A 20,424-nucleotide genomic window follows, 5' to 3' on the forward strand; every position below is an offset into this window, starting at 1 on the left:
ATGAAGACACTTTTAAATGAAGAAAAGCTAAGAATTTTTTGCCAGTTGATCTATTCTAAAAGAATGGCTAAAGGAAGTTTTCTAAAAAAGGAAAAAGAATAAAGCCTTAATATATTAAGAAGCTAGAACTCAGTAAGCAAAACTTAGTAAATACAATAAATAGGCTTTCCTTCTTCTCTTGAATTTTCTAAGTTATATTTGATGGTTGAACTAACATATAACACTATCTAATATGAATTTTGGAAGAAGGACAATGTAGCCATCAAGCATTTCTCTCATTGGTCATATATTTTTTTTTTCTTTTCAGAGAGAGGCAGGTATAGGAATATGCTGTGAAGACTTGCAGAGTTAGGATAACAATTAGAAACAGGCACCCTAGGGCAAAAGCACTGAATGGGAGAGAGTCCAGGGGCCTCTCTGACCCGGTGCTGGAAACAGAAAAATAGCCGGTAAGGTTCGGCAACACAAAAAATGTTTAGGCTCTCAGAACAGAGATTAGGAGTCAGCATGTTCCTTGTCCTTTATTTCACTCTTAGAACTTCTGCTGTAAGGATGGGGAAGGGGCTTCAATCCTTTTTGTCTGCTGACTGGGGCTGTTGCCTCCCCTTGGCTCCTTGGAGCATTTCATCTGGTCTCCAAGTAGTTCAATGTTGCCGCAACAAGTGGTGCCCTGTGTGAGGAATGAGAACCAAACAACAGGTTTGCTACTTTGAATAGTTTGTCATCATCGCAACAGGCAGGGAGAATGAGATAGATACAGGAACATCTAGCTGTTCCTATAATGCACCGTGACCCAGGATTGAACTCACAACCTCTGCGCTTCCAGACAATGTTCCAACCAATTGAGCAATCCGGCCAGGGTTTAATTTTTTATGTACTGGTTGATATTTTAGAGAGACAGAGAAAGGGAGAGAGGAGAGGTAAAGGAAGCATTCATTTGTTTTTCCACTCAGTTGTTCATTCATTAGTTGCTTCCTGCGTGTGCCCTGACTGGGGATCAAACCTGCAACCTTTGTCGTTTCAGAACAATGCTCTAACCAGCTGAGTTAACCGGCCAGGGCCAGGTCATGTATTTCATCATAGTGTCCAGTAACTGTAGAATTTTTCTTCCTTTCCAAGGCAAATAAGCACGTTTTGTCCAATAAATTTAAGCTGCCACTTTGGAAAATCCCCTTGCTAAGGAAATGGTTCTTTACAGATGGAAAAAGATACAATGCTTAATAATGTACTTATAAATATGCACATAATGGCAATGATCTTGATTATGCTGGATTCTGCCAACAGAAATATACTAGTTAAGTACTGGAACTGTAAGTCAAAACTGGGAGAAGTAAACTCAATTTCAAAAATTTGTAACTAAGAAATGGTTCAGAGCACATAAGGTTCAGGGAAAGCCTGCCAATGCTGGCTAATGTTCTTCTCTTTGCAATTTGCACTTAGACTAATCAAGGGACATAACATGCAAGTGTGGAGAAGGAAACTTGGAAGGAATGTAAAAGAAGCTATTTGCTCTTTCAACCAACTCCAATCACATCCAACAATGACCACAAATATGGTGAAGCCAGGCCTGGCTGTGCCCTGGCAACTATGGTGAAGCCAGGCCTGGTTGTGCCCTGGCAACTCTCTTAGCAGAGTATTCATTAATGTTAGAGTATTCACCACCTTTGGATTCTGTCACAACACTGAATAAGTATGTTATCCATAATATGCTGACTGGTTACTGGCTCCATTAAATGATTCATGTTAGCTGAGCAGGAAGATGAAGAGTGAGGATGGAAATCATTTGGGAGTCTCTGAAGAAGATCCAAGGCACCAATGTACAATTAATGCATAAAATTAGGTCACTTTTTTTTTTGTGGCAAGACAGACAGGCAGGAAGGGAGAGAGATGAGAAACATCAACTCATAGTTGCAGCACCCTAGTTGCTCATTGATTGCTATCTTATATGTGCTTGACTGGGGGGCTCCAGCTGAGCCAGTGACCCCTTGCTCAAGCCAGCAACCTTGGGCTCAAGCCAGCGACCTTAGGCTTCCAGCCAGCAACCATGGTGTCATGTCTATGATCCCACACTCAAGCCACTGATCCGGCACTCAAGCTGGTGAGCCCATACTCAAGCAACATGAGCCCGCGCTCAAGCTGGCGACCTCAGAGTTTCAAGCCTGAGTCCTCAGCATCCCAGGCAAATGCTCTATCCACTATGTCACCACCTGGTCAGGTTAAGATCATCATTTTTAAGGATATTCAAATGGATATGAAGCACACACAAAGATGCTCAACTTCTTTCAAAATAAGAGGAATGTCAAGTAAAAGTACACGGACTATTTTTCTTATCGAGTCAATGGATAAAGATTAAAAAGGTCAGTCCTATTGCGTGGTTGGCAAGGCACTAAGTAGGCTATTTGTATATTTCTACTGGGAATGCATATTGGCACAATACCCACTTGTCAGGTCTAAGATTTTATTTTACCCTACTTACAAGCTAGTAAGTAAGTGAGCCTGTTTACTCTTTCATGGATCCTGGACTAAGACAAGAGATGCCCAGATTAGAGACAAAGGACTTTGTTACTCACAGTACATGAAGAGGTATGAGAACCAGCATGTTTGTACAAGCTCTTCTTGGCCCCAACTCCCCCAGTGAAAGCACAGGAGGCCTAGATGGATTCTGCTGAGGCTTGAGGAAGCTACTTCTTTTAAAAGAAAGCTTGATTTTTCATCCTGGAAGGACACATTACCTCAGTCCTGAAGGCGCTCACTGCAAGCTCAACCCTGGTCCACGGAAAGACAGGTCAGAGTGGTGCATTCTCAGCTACCCAGCAGGATGTATAGGAACTAGCCCAAGGGTTTCCTCCCACCATTGCTCAGGGCAACTTTGCAATAAAAATCGCACATACACTTAACTTTTGATCTAGCAGTTCCACCTCTAGGAATCTATCCTACATGATGGCTATAAGGGGTTATTTAGTCCAACATAGTTTATAATAGAAAAAGACAGAAACAAGTGAAATGTCCATTGTTATAGACTGATCTGATTATAATAGAATCTCACAATGGATTATTGCACAGTAATAATAGAGGGTGCAGAATTTTTTTTTTCTTCTCATCCAAGTGAGAGGAGGGGAGATATAGACTCCCACCTGTACCCTGACCAGGATCCACCCAGCGACCCCCATCTGGGGCCGGTGTTCTGCCCATCTGGGGCCATGCTAACAACCAAGCTATTTTTAGTGCCTGAGGCGGAGGCTCCAGAGTCATCCTCAGTGCCTGGGGCCAGTGGGCTCAAACCAATTGAGCCATGGCTGTGGGAGAGGAAGAAAGGGGGAGAGAGAAAGAGAAGGGGGAGGGGAAGGGGTGGTGAAGCAAATTGGTCGCTTCTCATGTGTGTCCTGACCAGGAATTGAACCCAGGACATCCACACACCAGGCCAACACTCTACCACTGAGCCAACCAGGGCAAGGATTTTTTTTTTTTTTGTATTTTTCTGAAGCTGGAAATGGGGAGAGACAGTCAGACAGACTCCCGCATGCGCCCAACCGGGATCCACCCGGCACACCCATCAGGGGGTGATGCTCTGCCCCTCCGGGGAGTCGCTCTGTTGCGACCAGAGCCACTCTAGCGCCTGGGGCAAAGGCCAAGGAGCCATCCCCAGCGCCCGGGCCATCTTTGCTCCAATGGAGCCTCGCTGCGGGAGGGGAAGAGAGAGATAGAGAGGAAGGAGAGGGGGAGGAGTGGAGAAGCAGATGGGCGCTTCTCCTGTGTGCCCTGGCCGGGAATCGAACCCGGGACTTCTGCACGCCAGGCCGACACTCTACCACTGAGCCAACCGGCCAGGGCCAGGGCAAGGATTTTTTATGTGCTGGTATAGATTGCCAAGAAAACAGATGCACGAAAAAATGAATAACTCTCCCATTTGTATAAAAGAGGCAAAAACAAATAAATTTTTCTTTGTGCTATATAAAGATGAAGTTCTATTTCTCTAGAGATACACAAAGAAACTAATATTAACTGTCCAACAGGACACACTGATAAAAGCTGACACCAGGGGTTTGTATTCAAAATTTTAATAATAAATTGTGCCAGTAGAAGCTTTTCAAAGGCAATGATATATCAATAAATAATAGTTACATTGAGTTCCTGAGAAAGAACCTACCACATAAAGTTGTGTCAGAGCACTGTAAATAGCAACATGGCATTACTGGAAAGTCACAGAAACACTGACAGTCATGGTACAAGCACAGCAGATGTCGAGATTGGCCACTCATACAAAATGTAAACCAGTACACAGGAATATTTTCTTTACAGTTTAGACATTGACAAACTTATATAAGTGTTGTTGCCTAGATAGATACTAAATAATGAATGCATTATACTAAAAACACCAAGAAAAAACTATGTGTAACAACTACAATAAAAAATATGATGTGTCAGATTCTTAAAAAGAAAACTGAATTTTTTATTCAAATATAAATCACTTCAAATAGGAATCGTACTAACTTGAAATAAGGAATATTTTGTACGTTTATCTTTATATATACACCTACGCGTCTAAGAAAATATGTATGGCTTAATTTTTTTTTTGCATTCCAATGTCACTTTGAATAATCCTTGCTGTTTTACAAAGATGAAGAAAATGTATTTTTAAAATCAAGATAAGACATTTCAAAGCACATTAAAAATAAAAATAAAATTAAGAAAAGGTGAAAGAATGCCAAGATTACTAAATGTCACCATAGTAAAACCGCAGCTGTCTCAGACAGCAGGAGGAGTGCGGCCGTGCAGACCTCTTGGTGGGGACCATCTGGTGGCAGTGGGGTGGCAGCTACGGGATTCTACACAGCAGCTACATCAAGAATGAGTGAACTGACTGGGGAAACCAAGTTCCATGGTGAATTTCAAACATTTTGGCATACCTAAATTAATCCCTTTAGATGTATACAAGTTCAGGCCTGACCTGTGGTAGCGCAGTGGGATAAAGCGTCGACCTGGAACACTGAGGTTGCCGGTTCGAAACCCTGGGCTTGCCTGGTCAAGGCACATATGGGAGTTGATGCTTCCTGCTCCTCCCCCTTCTCTCTCTCTCCCCCCTCTCTAAAAACCAATTAAAAAATCAATAAATAGATGTATACAAGTTCAGTATATGATGAATGCTTAAATTTAACCCCCAAAGAGTCCAACCATACCCACAACACACACAGAAAGTCACTTCTCAGTTACACACCTGCGTTTCTTTTAACAACACAGTAAGGGACACAATCACAGTGAAGTCACCCACACAACACGCCATCACACACTGTTTATAGTGTCTCATTTATAGAAACTGTATAAAAATGTCTTCACAGAACCCGCTGTGAATGGCAAGACACGGTTGTTTATAATAGAAAAACCAGCTCATGCAGCAGTCTCTACACACCAGACATTAGAAATCACACCCATGGAGTTACCTTGCTCACACACTGTCTATGATACCATAATATGCAAAAAGAAAAAAAAAAAGCAGCTTTTAACATATCACAATTTTGTAATGTGGGGGAAAAATATAAAACAAAAACCACCATGTGAATAAAATGGTATCAGTAACATCAAAACAGTGTTATCCTTTTTTTTTTTTTACGTTATTGCACAGAGATTTCTTATCACATGTTCTTCAGTTTTAACTTCTTTTCCTAAATGTAAGTGCTGGATAAAATACAAATGTATAAAATGACAGCAGCATGATTTGTCAGAGTTAATCCCTATAATTTAGTAAGAAAAATGACTATAAACAAAATAAGTGCTCTTTTTAAACTGTACTAAATTCTTTAAAAATTGTTTCAATGCAGTGAAGGCCCTCAAAAGCCATGTTGACACCTGCCCCCCTTATCAACCAGAGTCTAGAAACGAAGACAGGCTACACCAAAGTCCTTTTGTAGAGAACATTTTTGTTTGTTTTGGGGGTTTTGGGTGAAGACCAGAGTTTCATGTGAAGACCAGGCAACAGACTAACTGAAAACAAAGCTTCCCTGAAGTTTTTCCATCAGGCCTTTTAGGGAACCAGCCAGGAGCACCTGAGCCTGAGGAAACCCGCATCAGAAGCCACATCCATCTATACGTATACTGGCTGGCAACCTTCAGTCTGATCCACCAGGTTGGAATTCTCCAAATCAGAGTTATCAGCCTGCGGTGCCTCTGCTCCTGCAGGCTCTGGGCACCTGAAAGGGTAGCCGTTATCATCAAAGAACCTTCTGAAGGTAAATTCATAAAACGCATGCTCAGGGTGCTTGTTATTCGGGGAGGTGAGTGTGTCCCAGGCCTTGGTGCTGTCTTCACTAGCATCGTTCCAAGGGCTTCCTTCATCTATGGGGTCAAAGTTTGAGGTGTCCATGGGGTGGCTGATTTTGGGAACATAGGGGGCCGGCTGCTTCCGAATGTCATTGGAGAAATTGATGGTGATGAAGAACGGGTGGGCCTTCAGGTCGTCAGCCCCGTTCCTCCCCAGCCGGTGGTCAGCGGCACAGCACAGCTTCGTGATGAGGTCCCGGGCCTCGGGGCTCAGCTGGACCTGGGCTGGGATGTGCAGTGTGCTCTCCCAGTTTATCACCTTAAGAGACAACAGACCAAAGCTTTAGTCTCCCCCAACATCTCAAGGCCAACATGGGCAGTTCTGGGATGCTATGTGATGAACATGACTTTTAAATAATTTTAGTTTCATGACAGGAGAAAAGCCAAGACAGACTCAGACACCACAGCTGCAGACCTGAGCATCCACAGGTGGTCAGTGCTCTAGGGTGGCGGGCACAACTCAAGGTCCAGGATGCTGAAACCACATACAGACCAAGAGAGACCAATTGTCTTCTGTCAGAAAGACTATTTTATTTAGCAAAGGAGTTTTGTACTTTCCATAAAAATGAAGAGACTGATTCTCTCTGAGCCATTTTTTTTTCTTTTGAGAGAGACAGAGAGAGAGAGAGATAGGAACATCAAGCTGCTCCTGTATGTGCCCCGACCAGGTCATCGAACCAGCAACCTCCACTCTGGGATGACACTCCAACGGATCTAGCTATCTGGCCAGGACTAAATTTCTTTTTAAATTTTCTTTTATTTTCAGAGAGACAGAGAGAGGGGAGGGGGAAGGGAAGCATTCATTTGTTGTTCCACTCAGTCATGCATTCACTGGCTGTTTCCCGTGTGTGCCCTGACCGGGGATCGAACCTACCTGTTGTTTCAGGATGACACTCTCAAAAACTGAGCTAACCGGACACAGCCCTGAGTCATTTCTTTAGTGATGGCAACAGATTTCTAGGGAACCATCATGGTTCTCATTCAATATTTACTGTGGCCAAGAGATGGTCAGCTGGGGTTTTATAATTCAAAAAGGCAACCTCAGAGACAAGAATAAAAATGACCCACCCTATGGCCTTGGCCTCCTATCCCCAATGTTCAACCACACAAAGTGGCCATCTGAACATTCAGTAAATACATTTGTCATAGAGATGTGTGTACAGTGAGGTGAAAAGCTAAGTGACTTTACTGATCATACGTCAAATCAGGATAAAACAAGGCCAACGTAACTGGCACTGCATGGGTGACTGAGCATCAGGTGAGGCATGTAGGTAGGTGGGTGTGTGAATGGGAGGGTTGGTGTGAACCTGAGTCTTTTTTTCTTTTTTAATTTTTATTCATCCATTTGAGAGAGGTGGGGAGAAACACTAGTTGTTGCACATATGCATGCATTCATTGGCTGATTCTTACATGTGCCCTGACCGGGGATAGAACCCAACCTTAGTGTATCAGGACGACACTCTTAACCAACTGATCTACCTGGACAGGGCCTAAACCTGACTAGTTTCAGTAGAGCTAAAACTATAAAACTCCTAGAAGAAAACATAGGGGGAAGTCTTCATAACATTGAATTTGGCAACAATTTCTTGGATATGATACCAAAAAGCACAAGCAATAAAAGAAAAATATATAAATTGGCCTTATCAAAATTTATTATTATTATTATTTTGTATTTTTCTGAAGCTGGAAACAGGAAGAGATAGTCAGACACTCCCGCATGCGCCCGACCGGGATCCACCCGGCACGCCCACCAGGGGGCAATGCTCTGCCCCTCCGGGGCGTCGCTCTGTTGCGACCAGAGCCACTCTAGCGCCTGGGGCAGAGGCCAAGGAGCCATCCCCAGTGCCCGGGCCATCTTTGCTCCAATGGAGCCTTGGCTGAGGGAGGGGAAGAGAGAGACAGAGAGAAAGGAGGGGGGGAGGGGTGGAGAAGCAGATAGACACTTCTCCTGTGTGCCCTGGCTGGGAATCGAACCCGGGACTTCTGCACGCCAGGCCGACGCTCTACCGCTGAGCCAACCGGCCAGGGCCAGCCTTATCAAAATTTAAAACTTTTGTTCATCAAGGACACTGCTAACAGAAAGAAGAGGCAGCCCAGAGAATGGAGAACTGTATCTGCAAAACTTGTATCTGGTGAGATGTTAATGCTCAGAACATATGAAGGATTTCTACAACTCAACAATAAAACACCTGAGTTAAAAAAGGGAAAAAGACCTGAAAAGACATTTCTCCAAAGAAGACAGACAGGTGTCCAGGAAGCACATGAAAAGAGGCTCACTATGATTAGTCATTAGGAAAATGCAAATCAAAACCACAGTGAGATAGGATGTCACAGGGATGAAGTGAAGCCACCACTAGGATGGCTACTATATAAAAAAAGGGGGGGGGGCAGGGAGTGTTGATGACAATGTGGAGAAAATGGAACCCCTGTGCAGCCACTGTGGGAAACAGTATGAAAAAGTTAAACAGAATGACCATAGGAGCCAGCAAGTCCACTTCTGGGTCTATAGTCAGTCCTGCAAGACAACCTCTTATCTACATACTTGTGGTCACAGCAGCACAGTCACAGTAACCAAACAGGGTAGAAACACACCAAGTGTCTGCTGCAAGGTGATGCATAAACAAATATGGTCCAAACAAACAATGGAATATTGCTCTGCCTTCAAAAGGAAGAAAAAATTTCCACATGCAACAACAGGGATGACCCCTGAAGGCACTGTGCTCAGTGAAATAAGCCACTCCGGGGGCAGATACCCTGTGCGTCCCTTTACCTGAGGCGCCAAGCAATCACCTTCAGACAGGGAGGAGAGGAGAGGCTCCAGGCTGGGGGAGGGGAGTGGAGGGTTAGTGTTTAACAGGTACAATTTCTGTTTCAGAAGATGAAAATGTCTGGAAATAAGACAGTGGTGGTGACAGTTGCACAACACTGTGAATGTACTTAATGCCACTGAATTGCACACTTAAAAACAGCTAAAATGGTAAATTTTATCACAAGAGAAACTGGGTCATTATCATGCAGGCAAATTGGCTATTCAATACAGACAATGCCAACTTTCAATTTTATTGCTACTGGCATGAAATGAAGCCATAATTTAGGGTTCTTCAAATTAAGGGACTATTAATTTAGGGTCTCGCATGCACTCCAGGGCACATGAACTCTTCCTGGAGTCCTTAGTAAACATGTATCGGTGTACTGTAAGTGCACTGTTGTGAGAAGTTCTGAAGATCTCATCAGATTCTCAATTCAATCCTGTATAAGTAATCAAATCATTTATGTCAGAGAGTAAACAGCCATCATTCTAAAAGTAATTATTTAATTACACCAAATGAATAGTAGAAATATGCACACCTAGGCTAATCTCAGAGCTGATACCTTGAAAACAGAAATAATATAACATCAAAACAAACTAACTTCTTTACGGATACTTTTTAAAATTTTCTGTGGTTTTTGCAGAGCAGCAGAAAATATCAGATCTGACCACACTTACTGCAGCTTTTTGTTCTTACCTGGCTATACCAAGATGGCATGTAATTAATGGTTCAAGTAAAATTTCAGAAACACATATACTGTATTTTAAAACTCAGGTCTAGACCCTGGCCAGGTAGCTCAGTTGGTTAGAGCATCGTCCTGATACACTAAGGTTGTGGGTACAATCCCCAGTCATGGCACATATGGGAACCAATGAATGCATAAATAAGTGGAACAAAAAATTGGTATTTCTCTCTCCCTCCATCTCCCCCTTTCCCCTTCTCTCTCTCTCTGAAAATCACCAAATAAATTTGAAACTCAAGTCTAACTTTCGAGCTTCACTTATTAAAATAAGTATTTTCAGAATAGGTAACAACAACGATATTTTAAAAAATCCCATTACAGCCTGACCTGTGGTGGCGCAGTGGATAAAGCGTGGACCTGGGACGCTGAGGTCGCCGGTTCGAAACCCTGGGCTTGCCCGGTCAAGGCACATATGGGAGTTGATGCTTCCTGCTCCTCCCCCCTTTCTCTTTCTCTCCTCTCTCTCTAAAAATGAGTAAATAAAATCTAAAAAAAAAAAAAATCCCATTACATACAACTAAGATTGCTACACCACTTAGAATAAAGGTCAGAAAAACAATGTGTGTTTGTGGCAAGCAGATACACGGAATTTCCCCGTTACCTTCAGCTGGGTCTCTGTGGGAGTGGGGGCAAGAAAGGGTGGCTGCCCCACCAGCATCTCAAAGAGAATCACTCCAACGCTCCACCAGTCACAGAGTTGAGTGTACCCTGAAAGAAAAGGCCACATTCAATTCTAGCATGGCTATGCACTCTGCTCAGAGAAGAGCTGGGAGAGACCCTCCAGTATGACTCTACTACTAGGTGGGGAAACATGTTGGAGCAGCACACGTTCTTTAAAAGAAAACTCTTACACAGCATGCATCTCCGTGCACCTGCAGCTCAGAATAAAAGCTGGAAAGGGAGGGCACATGCTGAAGTGGTAACAGTCATCATGTGGTGAAGAGGACTCACTTTCCCTCCCTCCCTCCCTCCCTCCCTCCCTCCCTCCCTCCCTCTCTCCATCCCTCCCTCCCTCTTTCTCTCTCTCTCTCTCTCTTTCTCTCTCTTTCTCTCTCTCTCTCTTTCTTTCTATTGATTTTAAAGAAAGGAAAGGAGAGAGAAGGAACACCTGTACTGTAAGTACCCTGACCAGGGATCCAACCAGCAACCTCTGTGCTTCAGGACAATGCTCTAACCTACCGATGTATCCGGCCAGGGCTCATTTTTATTTTTTATTTTTAGTCACTGGTCTGTGATAAATACAGGATGCTTTTGTAATAAGAAAAGACCTTAACTAAAAAAGTTTACTGTTGCTGTTACTGACAATACGAACCAGAATTTTAAGTTCTTAATGAACATACAGAAAAATTAAAACAGTATTACCCACAAAACAGGAAGGGTTAAGACCTATGAACAGGTATGTCTAGTCAAGGAGGGCTTCCTGGCAAGGCTTTCCTAGGAGGTTCTGAGGAAGTTAAAAAACATAGAGGAGGGCCCTGGCCAGTTGGCTCAGCAGTAGAGTGTCAACCCAGTTTGTGCAAGTCCCAGGTTTGATTCCCAGCCAGGGCACACAGGACAAGCGCCCATCTGCTTCTCCACCCTTCCCTCTCCCCTTTCTCTCTGTCTCTCTCTTCCCCTCCTGCAGCCAAGGCTCCACTGGAGCAAAGTTGGCCTCCCCCTCAGGCGCTAGAATGGCTCCAGCTGCAATGGAGCAACACCCCAGATGGGCAGAGCATCGTCCCCTAGTGGGCATGCCAGGTGGATCCCGGTTGGGCGCATGCAGGAGTCTGACTGCCTCTCTGCTTCTAACTTCAGAAAAATACAAAAAATAAACAAAATAAACAAAATAAATAAATACATAAATAAATAAATAAATAAATAAATAAATATGAAGGAGGAGGAGGAAAGGGGGCACTTTGGCAAAGAGAACGACTGTCACTGAAGGCATGGTCTCTGCACAGCACTAACTGGCCAGGCTCTCCCTCATAGCACTCCCACTCCCAAGACAAAGCTGAGGCAGGCCTCAGTCAGAGCCCACCCCAAGGAGGCACAGAACAGGTTCACCTTTGTTTCTGACTCCCTCCCACTTCTCCTCCACAGCCACGTGCCCCAGTCCAAGCCCTGCTCCAGTTGTGATGTCACCTAACCTTGCTGAGTGTCAATAGGACCTAAGACCTGCTGGCAGCACTGCCAGTCGAGTTCTTCAGACTTCCGTGTGCCTTCAATTCCACCCCTTCCTAGCCATCCAGCACGGGGGCTGCAGAGTAACCACCCCTGGTTCCTGGGCTTTGTACCTGGTGATGCTAGAGAGGGCAGGGCAGGAAGGGGGCTGTCCTCCCCCACAGCCCAGCAAGCTCCCTCCTACTCTGAGGCCATGACTAGGGAGCAAAAATTATTATTACAATGTGGCTCTGAGTAGTTAATTAATTTCCCTCGGATTACCACGGCTAACAAAGAAAACTCAGACTTAAACCGAGCCCGGCTGGCTGCAAACACTTGAAACGGCACATGTGAATAAACAGGCCATCAATCCTGGATCTACCACAGAGACTTGGGCCAACAAACCACTGTTGCCATGGGCCATGTGATTGATTACTGGAAGACTCCTTTTGTGTTCAGTCAGATGTCAAATCTGATGGAACAGAGCATTCTTCCAGGACAGATTTTACTGAGCACTTATAGTTCCCGGCAGACTATTATTCCCAAATCTGAAATTCACGATGCTTCTGGACTAGAAGGGAGAACTGGAGAAAAAAAATATTTGTATTTCATCATACTCAATAACCAGCTGGAGACGGGACAACCCATCTTAGAACCTGGGCAAGAAGCAGTGGTATGTTTACATAATGGAATAATACTCAGTCAGAGAAAAGGAGATCTTGCCATCTGCAACAGCATGGATGGACCTAGAGGGCATTATGCTGAGTGAAGTCAGTCAGACAGACAGACAAATGCCATATGATTTCACCTATATGTGGAACCTAAACAACAAAATAAATCAATAAACAAAATAGAAACAGACTCACAGACACAGAGAACAGCCTGACAGCTGTCCGAGGGAGATGAAAAGGAGGTTAGGGTGCTGGGTGAAAGGGTGAAGGGATTCAGAAGCACAAATTGGTAGTTACAAAACAGTCACAGGGACATAAAGTATAAAGCACAGGGAATTTAAATAATAATATTGTAATAACTATGTCTGGTGTCAGGAAGGCACTACAAATATGGGGGGAACATTCTGTAAAGTATGTGATTAACTACTATGCTGTACACCTGAAACTAATATAAAATAACAATGAATATAAACTGTAATTGAAAAAATTAAAAAAAACAAAAACAGTTACAGCCTGACCTGTGGTGGCACAGTGGATAAGGCCTTATCCTGGAATGCTGAGGTTGCTAGTTTGAAACCTTAGGCTTCTTGATCAAGGCACATACGAGCAGCAGCTACTACTATGAGTTGATGCTTTCCACTCCTCCCCCCTTTCTCTCTCTCCTCCCTCTAAAATCAACAATAAAATCTTTAAAAAATTTTAAAAAGTCACAGCTAGAATGTAGAAATGCCTGGCTTAGGCAGACTGACTAGCATCCCTGTGACTCAGAGTGATTTCCATCATATGACTCTCACTTTTCAGTCCAAGGAGGAATAAGCAAAGGCTGGCCTAGAGGTGCATGTCTTCTGTTGCCCTGAGAGCAAGGGGAGTTCCAAAATGGAAGTGGCAGACCCTTCCATGGGTACACAGTTACAGTAAGAATATTTAGGGTCTCAGAAAGTGGAGACGGGAGGGCGTCTCAGAGGTCCTCTGGCTCCACAGTTCCAGTATCAAGATGGCCTCCATCCAGGCAGCAGTGTGACACACCCAAAGCAGGTGCCCAAGGAACCCACCTTTTCGGAGGAGCACTTCCGGTGCAATGTAATTTGGGGTCCCAACCAGGGAGTGCGCCAGACACCTCTGATGCTGCTTCCTGGCTCTCTGCTCCAGGGTCTTCAGCCTGTCTCCACAACGACAATTAGACACGTCATCCCAGAGGTCGCCGGGCTCCATGCTGTCCTGTCTGATATGGCTCCCTTTCCACCCAGGAATCAGGGGGGTGAAAGAAAAGAATACAAAACAAAGTAAGTTTCCACTATCTGACAAACCAAAAGCTCCACACTGAAGAGTAATTCAGTTCAGCTCCTGACACATGGAGAGAAAGAGCCCTGCCCAGCTGCTCAGCAGGGCAGCCTGAGGTCCTGTGTCTGAGACCCCACAAGACATGGGTGGCACAACCACAACACAAACACTGTGATGTGGTGACAGCAGCTGCAGCTGTGCTGAGGCTCAGACAACTAGGGGATCGTCACTTTGCGCCCTTCTCAGGCCAATCTCAACAAGACATGCTTTAAGGTGAGTGTGGAAAAGCATAAGAAGGTTTTTTATTTTTATTTTTTAGAGAGAGAGGGAGGGAGAGAAAGAGAAAAAAGAGAGCACCAGGAAAGGAGACAGATGAATAACATCAACTCATAGTTACAGCACCTTAGTTGTTCATTTATTGCTTTCTCATATGTGCCTTGAGACTGGGGGCTCCAGCAGAGTGAGTGATGCCTTGTTCAAAACAGCAACCTTGGGCTTCAAGCCAGTACCCTTTGGGCTCAAGCCAGTGATCATGTCAATGATCCCATGCTCAAGCCAGCATCCCTGCACTCAAGCTGATGAGCCTGTGCTCAAGCCAGCGACCTCAGGGTTTCAAACATGGGACCTTAGTGTACCAGGTCAATGCTCTATTCACTGTGCCACTGGTGGTCAGGTCATAAGAAGGTTTTTAAAATATGATAAGAATAACTTCAATGCCAGAAAATGGGATTAAATTAGATGATTTAGGATTAGTTTTAAGTTAAAAAAAATAAAAGCCTAAGCTACAGTATTAAAATAACTACTTCAAGAATCTGAGCCATAAATAACAGCCAGCTGTTTTTGATTTACCCAAAGAGCAGAACCACAGGACCTGGAATTAAACTGTAACCATACTTATATCCACAGCTACACTTACAGGTGCCTATACAGTGTGTCCGTAAAGTCATGGTGCACTTTTGACCGGTCACAGGAAAGCAACAAAAGATGATAGAAATGTGAAATCTGCTCCAAATAAAAGGAAAACTCTCCCAGTTTCATACCTATTCAGTGAAATTCGATGTGGGCTCACGCACAGATTTTTTAGGGCTCCCTAAGTAGCCATCCGTATAGCCTCTACAGAACCGTCACTGACTGATAGCCTACCAGAATGGGGTTTCTCTACCAAACTGCCAGTTTCCTTCAACTGCTTATCCTACCGAGTAATGTTATTCCTATGTGGTGGTGCTTCGTTATAAACGTGCCGATATTCACGTTGCACTTTGGTCATGGATTCGAATTTAGCGAGCCACAGAACACACTGAACTTTCCTCTGTACTGTCCACATCTCGACTGGCATGGCCATGGGCTGCTCCACTGTACACGTGGTGTTACATCATCATCTGCGCATGCACACATGCTGCCATATCATCCTACAGAAACTGGGAGGGTTTTCCTTTTATTTGGTGCAGATTTCACATTTCTATCATCTTTTGTTGCTTTCTTGTGACCGGTCAAAAGTGCACCATGACTTTACGGACACAATGTAGATAAACACTGCTGACAGATTCAGGCCAGCTAGATGAGGACTCCTTGGGAGGCTGTGAGGCATACTGAATGGCTCATGAATAGGGAAGAGTAACAGTTCCTCACAAAAGCCCCAAGATACCCCATAGTGTATTTTCTAATAGCACCATAGTAAAACTCACATCCATTCACACATATCATACTCCTTCTTTAGGGACAAAATGATGTCACACCAAATTATAAAATAATGGGGTAACAGACAATGTCATAGCAATTAGGAGCCACCAGAGAGGGAAACAGTTGCCTTTAGATGGCTTGTGTCCAGATATGTAGAGTGGGTATAGATAGTGTGCTTAAGACAGTACCTTTCTGGTAATACTTGGAGTTGTGAGTCCACCTGAACCCAGTGCAGAGGCCAAAATCTGTTAGTTTGATGTGACCATCAAGATCTATCAAAATGTTGTCTGGCTTGATGTCTCGGTGGATAAAGCCCATCTTGTGGACACTCTCGATGGCCAGAGTCAACTCTGCGATGTAGAAGCGGGCCAGGTGCTCGGGGAAGACCTCCAACCTGATAAGAAGGCTCATCATGTCACCCCCGGGGATGTAGTCCATCACAAAGTACAGACTGTCCTTGTCTTGGAAGGAGTAGTAAAGTTTGACCACCCACTCATTGTCCGCTTCAGCCAGGATGTCCCTCTCAGCCTTGACGTGGGCCACCTGATTCCGGTTCAGGACGTCCTTCTTCCTCAGGGTCTTCATGGCATACAAGGCATGAGTATCCACCTTACACGCCAGGCACACTTCCCCAAAGGCACCGACCCCCAGAGTTTTGATCTTTACAAACATGGATTTGTCCATCTTGGCCCTCTTCAGCCTGTTGTAATTAGACTCCTTCTGGTAAAGGATCTTCCTCATCTGCTCCTGCTCAGCCTCACAGAGTCCAGCCTGCGCAGAAGAAAAACAAGGGTCACATCAGAGGTACCCCGAAAGGAAATGGCTGGCGGGAGATGCCCTAGAACTGAGAGGACCCTGTCTTGAGCTATAGGAATGAAAAGACATGTAGAATGGGTCTAATATACTCCAATCAGGAGAACAATTGGTTTTACTATTTAGAGCCATATACAGACAAAAATCTAGAATCCCAGGGGAAGACAAAATATTTCTCTCTCTGGGTAACTTCAAGCCCTTAAAAACTAAAGTAGACCTCTATTAGCAAAAATCTGTGGAAAGAGGGCCACAAAATTCCTGGAACTCTAAGAGCAACCTAATATTTTAATAGCTCAGGGAAAATGAGAAAACATAAGAGAAAAATGTCCATGAAAATGGGAGGGCAGAAACTAAGAGCACAAATTTTACTTTTAGAATTTAAAATTATTGGTTTGATTTAAATTTACCATAACATTTCATTTAAATAATTTTATTACCTTCTCTAGCAATTTCTGTCAAGTTAAGGTCTCTCTAAAATATTACTAATTACAGACTTAACGGAAGGATAAATGAAACCCTATTAGATGTTTTTCTTTATAAATCCCACAATTTCAATTCATAAAACCTTGTTTCTACTCTACTCAAAGTGGTTTGTCACTAGTTAATAAAACTTGATGACCTTTGCTAATGAATAAAACACATAATCCATTTGGTAAGCTTCCTGTTGGCACACGGTGTACAGTCAGAGCCGGTTCCTGCAATTGGGGAGGGGGCAGGGAGGCTGGAACCCCTGTAATTTCTCCAGGTACTCCCCTCATAACCAGACCAGCGCTGGCACCTAAGGTGCATGGAACAGAAAGAAAAGAGCTCCTACTGTGATTCCTGTGAATGGCTCAGGGAGCGCGGAAGGGGACATTACTCTGGCCATCTCCTGCTCCAGCTGCAGCCTGCGGTTGACCTTCTGCTGGTAGGTCTTGATGACGTTTTCCACGTGCTGCTCCATGAAGAACTTGAATGCATATGGTGAGTAGCTCTTGATCCGAGACTCTCTCTTCTCCTCATCCCGGCTATTTTTGCGCACTGGAACTGGAGATGTCTGAATCAGCTTTTTGTCCTTCCCTGCTCGGTCGGCTTTGGCACCCTTGTGGCTCCTGTCGGGGGGCTCGGCGGGAAAGCCCAGCAGCCGCTGCCCCACGCCTGCACACAAGCGGTCCATGTCAGCCTGCTCGCCTGCGCCCCGCAGCAGCAGGTGCTTAGGGTAGGGCGGGGGCGGGCATCTGGCCTCTGCATCCCGCGCGTAGGGGCCTAGGCCCACCGGGGGCGGGTGCTCATCCACGGCATCCGGCCTGTCGGGCGCGGGGGCGGCCGCGGGCACCCAGGCCGGGTGGGAGGGCCCCACGGCCGTCTGCGGCTCTGGCCGCAGCACACGCACGCTCTTGACCGGGTGCAGGATGTGTGCAGCGGTCACCGCAGTGATAGTGTTGGGGGACGCCGTGGCCACGGGCTGCTGGTGGCTGTTGAAAGAGCTGCTTCTGCTGGGCATGGAACCCTCGGGCTGGAATGCCACCTGCTTCTGCAGAGAGTCACGGCGGGCCAGGGTGGGCACCAGCCATGGCTGGACTGAGGTGCCGCCGGTCTCGTATAGGTCCACATTGAGGCTGTTCCTGGAGAGGGCCGGAAGGCCCTGCGAGGGCACTAGCACGTGCACCTGCGGGGCCTGCTTGTGCACATGCGGCGGCACGTACAAACTGGCCGGGGGCCCTGCAGCCGAGAAGGCGTGGCTGGCCCCTGGCTGCCCTGCAGGGCCCTTGGCAGCCAGACCCGTGTACCCCACGGAGTCCGGCTGCGCCTTGTTCTGGAAGGAGGGGCTGCGCTGGATGCCGTAGCCCAGGGCCTCGCCAGGCATCAGCTGGTGCAGCCTGTAGTGCGGGCCTTGCAGGGGGAGACCCTGGCCCCCGGGCCCGGGTACAGCCATGGGGAAGTTCATCCCGGCAGGCTCCACACTTGCGGAGTAGCCCTTGGGCTGGTGCTGAGGCCCACTGTGGGAACTGACGCCACCGGTGAAGAGGAAGTCCATGTACTGCCGGGGCACCGCCTCCAGGGCGCCGCTGCCCTTGTAGGCTCCGCTCATCGCATGGTAGGTGGGGAAGGGGTCTCCTGCCCCTTCAAAGCTTGGCCTTCGTGGCACAGAGGTGGGCACCAAGCCCTTTCCTGCGGAGGAAAGAAATAATAGATATGGCATTAGAGGGGTCTGCCTAGCGGGTTCTGACACTTTCGGGCCCTTTCATGACCCAGACCCTGAAGCAAGGCTGAACTCCTGCAGGGCAGATCCAGGTTGCCTGAATCAAAGTCTGCCTGGCCAGGGAGAGCCCTCAGAAACCCCTAGCAGAAGCAAGACGCTCCACAGTCACCACATCAGGCAGAAGTCACAGCCAAACATGGCTGTTTCCTGCACCACTGAACATGCACCAAAGGCCAAAAGAGAAGAAAATGACTATAGACAGGGGCCTGTGGTCCCTTGAGAGCTGTACTGAGACAGGCCCAGAAAGGCTAAGCACAGTGATATGGATGGCCAGCCCCACATTGGGCGAGGAGACTGCTCTATCAAGAAAAAACATGAGTTTGTGTCCTCTTAACAGCAAAGACACAGCTTACAAAAGCCTCTGCAGTTCACATTCAATGTAAAGTGGGTTTTTCCCAGGCCACAAAATAGGGGACACTCCTTTGCTAAGTGTCTTGAGTCCCTATCACATACAGGGACCTTGGGCACCAGGAAACAGTCCCATCTGCTCCATCCTGGAAGAGAACTATCCATGGAGGGCCAGGGAGGCAGAGCATTTGCTGCTGGAGCCTCTGGCCTCCCCAGCACCACTACCCTCAGCCACGGGGCAGCAGCTCTCAGTATGAGAAAAGGTGTGTTTAATATAAAAAAAATAAGCCTCCCTTTTGAAAGACCCCGTCATCAGCCTGAGGGAAAAGTAAAGAGAAAATGTTCATTTTTCACTCTGCCTAATTTTAATATCCAGTGAATTTTCCAATCTTTCATAGAACAAAACAAGTACCCCCTCATAGGAAGTACCACAGGTTATTTTATATGGGGGGGCACCCAGGTAGGTCCCATGATCACTACTGCTGCGCACCCCAACCCCAGGGCTTTTTTTTTTTTTTTTTTTTCATTTTTCTGAAGCTGGAAACAGGGAGAGACAGTCAGACAGACTCCCACATGCGCCCGACCGGGATCCAACCGGCACGCCCACCAGGGGCGACGCTCTGCCCACTAGGGGGCGATGCTCTGCCCATCCTGGGCGTCGCCATGTTGCGACCAGAGCCACTCTAGCGCCTGGGGCAGAGGCCACAGAGCCATCCCCAGCTCCCGGGCCATCCTTGCTCCAATGGAGCCTTGGCTGCAGGAGGGGAAGAGAGAGAGAGGAAAGCGCGGCGGAGGGGTGGAGAAGCAAATGGGTGCTTCTCCTGTGTGCCCTGGCCGGGAATCAAACCCGGGTCCTCTGCCCCAGGGCTTTTTTTAATTGATATTTTTTTTTAGAGAGAGAGAAAAATATCAATTTGTTTTGCTACCTATCCGTGCACTCACTGGTTGATTATTGTGTGTGCCCTGACCAGGGACGCTCATGAACCTGCAACCTTGGCTCTAACCAACTGAGCTACCTGGCCAGGGCCTGTGTTTTGAAATCATAAACCGTCATCATGCACAGGCTGCAGGTCTCGGCTCACCTGGCGAAGTCTGCTTGATGACACGCACGATTTGCTCCTTCCTCGGGTCCAGGTAGCCCATCTTGCTGATATAGTCTAGGGCAGCTTCAATGCTCCTGCTGCCCGTCTGCTTGAGTGCCCGGCCTGCCATCTCCTGCATGAAACACACACGTCATCTCTTTTTACCTTTTTTTGGGGGGGGGGATTTTTCTGAAGCTGGAAACGGGGAGAGACAGTCAGACAGACTCCCGCATGCGCTCCACCGGGATCTACCCAGCACGCCCACCAGGGGCGACGCTCTGCCCACCAGGGGGCGATACTC

General features: G+C 46.2%; 1 protein-coding gene across 8 annotated transcripts in view; it reads right to left on the reverse strand.

Moving 5' to 3' along the window:
* Nucleotides 1-277: 277 nt before the first annotated feature.
* Nucleotides 278-20,424, reverse strand: part of LATS2 (large tumor suppressor kinase 2) — a 101,181-nt gene continuing 81,034 nt past the window's right edge. For 5 of the 8 annotated variants that reach the window (XM_066259011.1, XM_066259012.1, XM_066259009.1 and 2 more), the window contains 6 exons: nt 20,124-20,256; nt 17,311-18,602; nt 15,827-16,409; nt 13,730-13,912; nt 10,469-10,575; nt 4,587-6,574 (listed from right to left, as the gene is read on the reverse strand). In XM_066259011.1, the coding sequence (XP_066115108.1) occupies nt 6,080-6,574; nt 10,469-10,575; nt 13,730-13,912; nt 15,827-16,409; nt 17,311-18,602; nt 20,124-20,256 (2,793 nt within the window). In that variant the 3' untranslated portion in view covers nt 4,587-6,079. Of the gene's footprint in view, nt 671-4,586; nt 6,575-9,426; nt 9,565-10,468; nt 10,576-13,729; nt 13,913-15,826; nt 16,410-17,310; nt 18,603-20,123; nt 20,257-20,424 lie in introns of those variants that run through there. The other 3 variants (XM_066259013.1, XM_066259014.1, XM_066259015.1) reach the window with 3 other exon arrangements.

Source organism: Saccopteryx bilineata, chromosome 2 (assembly GCF_036850765.1).
Source record: "Saccopteryx bilineata isolate mSacBil1 chromosome 2, mSacBil1_pri_phased_curated, whole genome shotgun sequence".
In the NCBI taxonomy this organism is placed as follows: domain Eukaryota; kingdom Metazoa; phylum Chordata; class Mammalia; order Chiroptera; family Emballonuridae; genus Saccopteryx; species Saccopteryx bilineata.